The sequence below is a fragment of the Nyctibius grandis genome, chromosome 1 (assembly GCF_013368605.1).
Source record: "Nyctibius grandis isolate bNycGra1 chromosome 1, bNycGra1.pri, whole genome shotgun sequence".
In the NCBI taxonomy this organism is placed as follows: Eukaryota; Metazoa; Chordata; class Aves; order Nyctibiiformes; family Nyctibiidae; genus Nyctibius; species Nyctibius grandis.
Window position 1 is genome coordinate 16,900,646 of NC_090658.1, and position 10,090 is coordinate 16,910,735.

Here is a 10,090-nt window from a genome sequence, read left to right on the forward strand (position 1 = left end):
TTCAGGTAAAATTCCCCAAATTCTAAGGTGATTTTTTTTTTTCCCTCCCTGAAAAGATGAATGAGTCTAAGACAAGCCATGGATAAGAACTAGTCTGGATGTTCTCTGGTCAGACATGAGACATGCTGACGGACTTCCAACTAATAGTAAGTGTGGATCATTATTGATGTAATACCTCATTAAGTCAACATCTCTGCAGCCACTAGTTTGTCCCCATCTTAACTTACTGTAACTCTTGAATATACACTGCAAAAAACAATACTCTCCAAAATGAGTAACTAAAGAAATCTTTGTTGAGAAACCAGTGAATTGACAGCGTTCCTCCATCTTCTACAATATTCTGTCAACACTAAGCAAGACGAGGCAAATTACTCAAAATCCTTCAAAAGTTTTAATTTTCATTTGAGATATAAATATAAAAACTTGCTATTTTAAGGTCATTAAACAAGGTGATGACTAGTATCATGAATACTTATTACAATTACCTTCAAGTGTCTGTTTAGATGTCCAACATTTCTTACAATGCATTTTAATTCACAAAGAGTACTTCCTCCAGTTGGATACCCAAAATTAAACATGAAACCCAGACAAAGGCAATACGTACTTGTGTCATTAAAAGGTACTTTTTCATTGATTATGCATAGAGATTCTTCCAGTCTACTGCCCAAAGCTGCTTGAAGATTCCTTAACTGTTGCTGGCTAAATAACAAAAAGACAAATGAAAAACCACACACACACACATTGTAAACCTTTAAAATTTAATCTGTATCACCACCACCGTAGCTCACCATAAGCATCCCTTGAGCGTTACAGGTGTCTGTCTCTTTCTAGAAATTAGATAGAAATAAGACAGTAGGAATCATTTTTCCTCCTTTGTGTCATATTTAATATATGACATTGTATTTTAATCCCCAACAAACGCAGTGAATGATACAATAAATCATTGTAAATCCTAAATTCCATTCTTCGTAAACTCAGCTTACTTCGGAGTTAATCTTTACATTGTTTTCCAGTTCTGCAATTATTGTATAAGCTATACGAAGATATTCGTTTCTACTGGAATGCAAAAGGGCCTTTAAGTGAGTTACTATATATCCAATATGGTATACCAATATGCAAGTAGCGAGTTGTTGATAATTCAGTTAACTATGTCACATCACTATTAAATACCTCACGAGCTTTTCAAAGCCCCATATTTGAACGCTGCTATGATATGGCCCGTTCTCACAAGACTTGGCAGGTATGTTTCCGATGCATTCTTGAGTGATTTTTCTCTAGATCAGCTTCACTTGCAATTTGATTGTGTATATAGATGTGAACCTATTATTATGATTACTAATATCACTAGCATAGATTCTTGAGAGGAACAGTAACATATTCCAGCATTATATACATATGTCAACAAAGATTACTGCATATTGATTCAGACCAAATTCCACACCTTACCCAACCTAGGCCCACAAATTCTTCACTGTTTTGCTTCCGCTTTGATATCTAGAACTCCTGCACGTATACTGGAGGGGGAGGGGAAGGTGTCAAAGGGACAGGGTTTTTTCCTTTTTTTTTTTTTTTTTTACAAAAACGTTCAATACACGGAAATTTATCAGTAATAACAGGGAAAAAGAATCCAAAATAGCCAAGCAAGATATGAAGAAACAGGCCAATAAGTAGCTCATGCACATTAACAAACGTTTTTCTTGAAGATTAGCTCCAAAATTGCACAGAAACTATACAGCATGAACCACAGTAGCATTGTGCATGATAGAAAAACTCAAAGACAAACTGCAAAAGTATGGGTGTTTCCTTTTTGTATCATAAAGGAATGGCAAACAAGTAGTTTGATATGTTTTGGTTTACATTCTGCCCTTTAATTTTCAAGGCATGCAAGCCGTCGACTCTCATATACCCTGGCTTTCTGGAATAAAATGTGGGTGTCAGAGGCAAATGGATCCCTTCCCCTGAAAGAGTGGGGAAAACAGAAGAGCAGTACTCTCAAAGACATCTTCTGTCAAGTGTTCATTAGATATTGATTTCAGTGCTTAAAATGAAGTGTCAGCGTTTACTATTTTTAAAGAGCCTCCCTTCTTAAATGGTAGGCACAATTTCTTACAATGACAATAATCACCCAGTTATCACAGAACATGACAAACCACCTCTGAACTGAATAGTAGCAATTAAGACTACATTGTTTTTTAAACACCACAAAAAAGCAAACAGCAGCAAAACACAACTTTCATCCTCTTTTGCAAATCATTCTTAGTGAAACCCTGACCTGTACTAGAGGAGTTATTTGAATTCAAGTATCTTCCCATCTATCAAAATAATTAAAATACATACTTCAAGGTTACAACCTGAAAGAAAGAACTCTTCATCTGATCATTCACCATGCATTTTATCTATCGCATTAGATATATGTGCAGTATAGATCTCTAAAAAAACGTACCTTAATAATGAACTTCAGAGTGCACTCTAATTTGATTTGGCCCACGGTCCCCAACTTCTTCCTATTTTCTACAACTTTTCTTCAAGACAATGAAGGTGTTCCAAAACTAACAATACAATCCTTCAACAAAAACTTTCAAGTATTTTAGCTATGTATGTTATACCTGAAGCAAAAGCGATTGTTCAAGAAGCTTTTGGGGTGGAGAGAGATCTTTGAAACTCTCTTCAGTCAGTTGCCTCAGCATACCTTACCCAAAGTTTACTTTTAAAAGCTGTTTGTAAGAACTCACATTATCTTTGTTTCATACAAGTTCAGTAGTTTCTTTACTTTTTATAGCATTCAATTACAAATAAATTCTTCAAGCTTTTATCAACTTCACAGCTACTTAAAATAGCTTGGCAACAGACTGCTCTTACTAAAAGCTGAATCTGGGGAATTGATTGCCTAGTCACATTCTCAGAAGGGGTCTAACCTGCACAGTCTTGATGTTTTGTATTTTGAGTTTTATCAGTCTTTATTTTCTTTTTTTTTTTTAAATTATTATTATCTAAAAATAATCCAGTTAATCCTTTACAGCAGTTATTTCTTTAAATCAATTTTTCATTATATTAAGTAAAAACACTTACCATTCTTCAGTTCGAAGCCTACAGTCCTTAGCTTCTCTTTCTAGTGTCTGAGACTTGATCTTTATGCAAGAAGATAATCTCACAATGTAAGTACTGACACAGCAAGACATTTCATTTCAAAACTTTTCAAACTTGCAAGTAAGAGAAAAACTCCTTACTTCTAATTTGGCTTTATCATTCTGCAGCTTTTCTATGGTATCCGTGTATTTCCTCGTTAAACTGTCCACCACAGCTTGATGCTGGGCAGCATCAGTTTCCAAAACCTCAAGTCTAGTTCTCAGCTCCGCTTCTAAACGTTTGTGCTGCTCATCTGCTTCAAAGAACTAAAAGAAAAAAAGCAGAGCTCATATGAAAGCTTCATTTTACTATGGAATCTAGTCCTATGAGTTACACCAATTTAATTAGCCAGTCCAGGCTAATAAGTACTAGTTCTCAGACAAACAGGAATTTTATGATGATATTCACAGAGAAAAGATTCAGGAACAAAGTACTTTGTGTTTATTAAAGTTTTGTAGTACCAAGCATTCCTTGAATATATTGCTGATTAATAGCAGACATCTGAAAAATTAAACTTAATCCGTAAGGTTTTTCTCAATTTTTCTAAATCAAAGTGAAATTAATTCCATTTTGGCAAAGTAACTCCTGACTTAATTATGGCAACTTGCAGAAAATATTTTAAGCTTTAAGGCATTTCTGAAACAGTGAACTAAAAAAGTTTCCAGCCCGTATCAACTATATGGCTATTTTCAGTAGAGTACCTAAGTGTCACCAAGTTAAAAATCTAAATGGCAAAACATGTGTATTACATGAGTTATTCCACATGCTGCCTTAAGAATCAAAATACTTTCTCATTTGCCCAGTGAACATCTTTATAAACAAACTATCCAATCTAATCCACTGTTTTGCATACAACTAAGCTTTCAAATCCACTAGTTTTCAGATGCAATTTTATTTTCTCTGTCTTTCTTTGTGTGACCAGTTTTCTGAACTAAAAAGAAAGGCTAAAAAAAGTTTCACTCACAAGTATATGTAGTCGTTCATTTTCTTCTATCTTCTTCTGAAGATCTTCATTGAAGACACTTTTCTGCTCTTGACTCAACTGAGATGAGGATTCTGCACTTTTCTAAAAGAAAGAAAATACATTCATTACCTTTGAGTCCCTTGGGGTATCCCAAAGCCCATCCCCAAGTATCTGAAAACACTTCCCATCACTAAAGCTCAATAGAGGCACATGAGTATATATGTTACTTACATTGACTAATATATCAAAAGGTATGCACATTGCACACAGCATGAGCCTAAATGCAGCACTTTTTCCTTTCCACCGTTGTTACAGTACAGTGGCACAATGTTAATTCGATAAGGACTCCGGAAAGCTTCTACTCAGGCATCACATTCACACGCACAGGCAGGTGCCCATTTGACATCATTTGAATCTTGGACGATTCCACACAGTCAGTAACATGAAACCCTACACACACAGGCTTATTTGGTTTGGGAGCTGTGTGTAAGGCACATCTCCCTCCACCAGGCATGCAAGTGTAAGCTGGTCTGGTCTCAGCAGGGAGCAGGAATAATCACTGAAAGTGCACTATCCCATGGCAGGCTGTAGCATAAGGTTGCACCAGAAAACACAGGGTCTTCACTGTCCACCAACTCCCCTGAGACTACACACATCTCTCTGCCAACTGTTTCCTCATATTTCACCCATCTCATCCAAAAGACTCAGAGCCCACCAGTGAATCCACACTGCTTCTCTGCTCTACCACACTGCTGAACAAAGGTAGCACCATCACCAATCAAAAGGGAGGCTGTTTACATTTCAACTTAGCACCAAACTTCAGGTTCTTGGGACAGCTAGGACAGCTAAACCACCTCTGCATTTGATATCAGCCTATGAACTACAACACTTAAGATATGGACATATGTTCTCCTCCTTCTAAAATGACTGCAGATCATCTATCCGAATCTTAATCTAAATAGTTTTAGATGTGACCTACATGGTCTCCCAACAGCAAGTCTCTGAAGTAAGGGTGACATGGAATTTAGTAGGGTTATGTTCAATACAATCAATGTATGCACTCAGTGAGGCCCTACAGGTAAAACTAAAGGGAACATACTTAAAAGGTAGTACAAGCACTTCTCAAAAAAAGAAAAGAAATACACAACTGTGCATTCTGACAGCTGAACAGGAAAGAAAGTCAGTGGCAATGGTTTGCAAAGCTATTCAAGCCAGGCTGAGGTCCTTCAAAATTTGGAAGCATGTCTAGTGAAGCCAGAAGTTACAAAACATGAAACAAAGAACAGAAGGGTCAAACTGCATTTTGAAGAACAATCCACTACAGTGCAAGAATAATGTAAGTCAGAGGTACTATGGTCATCAAGGAACTGTATAGCAAAAAAACGCACAAGAGTTTAGGGAAAATGTAAGGAAGGTGATCATATTACTGATCAGTTGAATGATTTCTTTAATGTCAGTCTTGATAGCTACAGCATCCTGTGAGCTAACCAAAATAAAAGACGACAGTAATTAAGAGGTGTTTCCTCATAAAAGGAAGGTAGCAAAGGACACGTGAGGATTATTTAAGTACAGACACACCACTCCTGGAATTCTGATGTTACCTACATAAGACATAGCTGATCTTAGACAGAGCATGGTGTAACCAGGTTTAATCAGCAAGCATTTTGGCAAAGAGAGATCGCAGTACTTAAATTATTCTGTCATTTTGAAATAACATAAGGAACACTAGCTAAAAATTTAGACTTAAAGCATTTGACAAGACCCACGTAAGAGCCAACTAGAAAAGCTACAATCACAGGCTGAAGAGTTAACCATCAACAACAAAATTACAAAGCAAGGAGGTGGGGATAGGAAATGAGGGGTCATCAGTTTTCTTCACAGCAGCAGATTAATCATAGAGCTCCAAGACCTTTCCCAGCTCTTTGAACACTCAATAAAAATCCAGGAAAGGGAGACAGCAATTCAGCATCAGTTAGCTGACACACTAGAAAGAAGAGTACAGAACTACTTAGCATGTATTATATGTATCAATACCTGTTTTGTGGGTATTTTCACTAACATCAGTTAATAACACAAGTTCTGATGAAAAACATTCAGCTCAACACAACACAAAGCAACTATCACTAGAAACCAGGATAAGACATTGACAGGTGAGGAGCAGACATCTGCTAAACAAGTTTTTTTGCCTTTAGCACACACCTTGTTCTTCTTGCCCCTAGCTTCACTTAATGCAAGTTCATCTTGAAGTAACTCCACCCGCTTGGCAAGCTGCTGATTTCGAAAGGTCAAGCTGTCCATTTCTTGTTGCAGCTTTCTCAGTGATTGATCCTTCATCTTCAGTTGCTCCTGAATGACCAAAGAGTTTAATTTTAAAACCTTCACACTTACTTTCACACATGCTTTTAATAAAAAGTATCATAAGAACACATTAAAAAATTGCTTTCTTTACTATTTGAACACTGAAGAGGCAAAAAGTACTGCTTTTAAACTAAAAACCAGATTTCACGTCCTTGAGCTGCCCACAGATCACATTCAAGCAGGTACTTCATTCTACAAATTAATCACCAAGAAGCAACCTTCCACTTTTATAAAGTCAGCACCTACAGAGACCAATGAAGACTAGTCGCAGAACAGAAATTTTTACTACATGTAGTTCCTTCTTTATTCTTTTAATCACATTACTTTGAGCAAAAAGTATTCCCGTTTACCCTTCCCATTTACCTATTTTGTCACAGCTTAATAAATCTGACACGAGCAGTTTTTAGAGATTACCTTCAGAGAAGCAGAGTTTGCTTGCTCATCTACAACTCCTTTTTTCAGGACTTGGTTCTGAGCTCGAAGCTGAAAAATAAGAGGAGCCAATAACTATGCAAGACAAAGGAATAAATAAAATCCATTTGTTAGAATGCACATAGAGCGCCAGATGTGCAAGCTTTTTAAAGTAGTCTGTTCAGCTAGATAGTAGTGGTATCAGGTTGAAAAAATACCCAATTCCTACCCTGAATTGCCAAGAAACAAGAAGTTATTTTAGCATCTGAATATTTTGGTGAAATAGAACATAATTCTTACTCAATAAATATCTTGGAAGATTAACTACTTAACTATAGTTAAGGTTCCAAGAACAGTGAACAAATACAGAAAAGGTGCAACTTCTTCCTTGACTAATCAAGTTCTTGCTCATATTCAGTGCTATTTCTGTCTCTCCCCTCTTCTTTCCCCAAAATGTTCATGACTGGTTCTAGAACATAAGCAGAGCTCACAATAAAGTCAAAATCTGTATCAAGTCAACAAGACCTTAACTATAATCTAACACAAAAATACTCATCACTGGTAGCGGCAGATGATCCAGAGAGAACAGCCTGACAAACACTTCAGGAAAATGCATAAAAAGCATAGAAGAAAAAGCCCTCTAAGACTTACTTATATGGTTCACAAATCTGAGCTAAAATCACTGTGGTGAAAAGTGATACTCAAGAAATCTATTTGCCAGTCACTTCAGAGTACCTCTACCCTGCAGCAATGAGGATACCGACAGTTCCATCTTCCCATGCCTTGACAATTGCTTGAATCCCGGTTTCTTCAATGGCAGTTTGTATTCATTTGACATGTTTGTGTCCAGCTGTTGCATATATAAATTAAAAGGGTTTGTACAGAGTTTGGGAATACCTCTGGCAGATGCATAAAAGGCAAGATTCAGTGCAAAACAGCAACGGCTAATCTTTTCAGCCTGATGACTGAAGATATTTGAAAGGTCAAAAGTCAGTGGCATTGCTAAGCACAGGCTTTTGCCCTGCAGTATTCCCACTGTGCTGCTCAGGCATCACAAAGGCAAGAGACGAAACTTGCAAGAGCACCATAGAAAGACTTCCCAGCCCAGGGTGTCCCTAGCAAGAAAAAGCAGTGCAGTAGTTTTCTAAGCCTTTTTTTTTCTGCCACAGCTACTAATGCAAGAACGTGTCAGGTGCAATGATGAAACATAGAATGAACTAGCTCAATCATGCTGCACTGAGATACTTAAGCTGACGTGTGATCCACCACAGGCTGTCACAAGTTGAAAGACCCTTTTGACTACTACTACTTCCACCACAGTAGTGAGAGAGAGACAGAACCTGAAACTTGAGGGGAAGAAGAGACTCTGAAAACACACATCCTTTTTCTGGGCTGCTCTGTGAACCAAGAGGGAAACCAACACTTTGGCAGGCACTTTCCTTAGCACTTCTTGAGTTTATCAAGTGCTCATCTACCTTTCTCCTTGACTTCCACAACACAATTATGTGAACAGGCAAATAGCTTCCCAGGGCTACTCTGTTTCCACCTGCACACAATAAACAGCCAATCGAACAACCGATCATTTGCACAAAAAGGAGAGTTGTCTGCAAAGGGGATCCCACAATGCCCTGGAGTTGTTGCACAAGAAATGGGATGAGACCAAAAAATAGTTCCCACAAAAAAAACCAATGAAACATCACAGGCTGAAAGTTGCAAGATGAAGTTCAGAGAAAGCTTTTGGACACCGTCACACTAAAAAAAAAAAAAGAGGATCCAGCAGCTGGAAGTTTCCGAAGCTATAGCCAAAAGGTCTGCATTGCAAAGTTTCATCAGGAATCAAGCAGTAAAGTCCCTCAATTACCTTAACCGGAGCCATTTTTCATCTCCAAAATACAGCAAAGCCACTGTAGAAAGCAACAACAAATACGAACTCTGTGACCTACAAAGCCCCAAAGTGAATTCAGTTTTCTTAGAATGATCTTGTGGAAGCATTAAAAAAAAATATATCTATATCTGTGAACAATTTAGATGCTGTATTTTTTTACAGCAGTTCCAAGGAGAACAGTATTTAAAGATGCACCATTCTGTAACCTAGGGAAGTGTCAAAAACAGTCAAGTGCCTTGTGCCAAACACTGATGCTGAGCTACACAGAAACAAAGCGCTGGCTTTCTTTCCCAAGGCCGTTGAAGAACTTTGCCATTCAAGACCAACGGTCTCCTCTTCCTTTTAGTGAAGAAAAAAAAATGAGAAGTTCTGCATCAAGCAAGGCTCCACCATTTAAGAAATTATGTCAAGCATCTTGGAAAGGAAAAGCACTCTCTGCTAAGGGCCAGAAGTCTTTGCAAATACTCCCTTAAACAGCACCAGAAATGGGAAGCAAAGCCTCCTAGGCAGAAGACTGGGAACAGACATGAGGCAAGTGTGGAATCAAGTGTCCTCAGTTCCAAGACAGTGCAACACCACTGCAAGCACTACCAACACCACTGAACTTCCACACCCACCAGTCAAAGCAAACTCAGAGTCTAGGGGCAAGATACAAGACCAAGGCCTCAACCAATGTTCACACCCAAAAAGATAACTAAGCCTCAGGCCCGGCTGAGGAGTGGAGAAGCAAGGGAAAGCACTGCTAGTTTCACTTCCCTGGCACAGCTGAACCCATTATTTGTCCCACTGGATGCTTTGCAGCCAAGGCCACTTTGCTCCTGACGCTGCCTTGCCCAGCCAGCACGGGGCAATACTGTGTTCCCTCGGCCCTGCAACCTTACGCCTCCCCTGTCTGCCCAAGTCTGCCTTCACCTCAAAACCAGGCAACCTTCGGGCCTCAAACACTTCGAGCCGCCACAAAAAACAGCGTGTCAGCCCTGCCCGGCACCCCGCTCAGCGGGAGCACAGCGCCGGGGCGGCAGAGCTCAGGGCCCCGCCGCCGGCTCCCCCGGGCAGGGCAGGGCAGGCTCAGCGAGGGCACGGGCAGCCCCGGGGGCCGAGCGGGGAAGGCCCCCTCCCCTCAGAGAGGCGGCCGTGAGGCGCGTAACGGCCGGCAGCCCGCCCGCAGGGAGCGGCTGGAGGGGGGCGGCACCGGCCGCCGCTCACGGAGCATCGGGGACGGTCTCTGGCGCCTGATACCTTGGAGTACTCCTGAGCCAGCTTCTGGTACTTCCCCTGCAGCTCCGCGGCGGCCGCCATCCCTCCCCCCGCCGCCAGCTCAGCGCTACCGCGGCCGCCGGCCCCAC

General features: G+C 39.9%; 1 protein-coding gene across 2 annotated transcripts in view; it reads right to left on the reverse strand.

Annotated features, from left to right (window-relative positions):
* The window catches only part of PPP1R21 (protein phosphatase 1 regulatory subunit 21), a 35,518-nt gene extending 25,428 nt beyond the window's left edge, over positions 1–10,090 (reverse strand). For both annotated transcript variants that reach the window (XM_068401173.1, XM_068401165.1), the window contains exons 1-7: positions 9,984–10,090; positions 6,863–6,931; positions 6,290–6,436; positions 4,091–4,192; positions 3,228–3,392; positions 3,070–3,128; positions 605–699 (exon numbers count right to left, since the gene is read on the reverse strand). In XM_068401173.1, the coding sequence (XP_068257274.1) occupies positions 605–699; positions 3,070–3,128; positions 3,228–3,392; positions 4,091–4,192; positions 6,290–6,436; positions 6,863–6,931; positions 9,984–10,043 (697 nt within the window). In that variant the 5' untranslated portion in view covers positions 10,044–10,090. The remainder of the gene's footprint in view (positions 1–604; positions 700–3,069; positions 3,129–3,227; positions 3,393–4,090; positions 4,193–6,289; positions 6,437–6,862; positions 6,932–9,983) is intronic.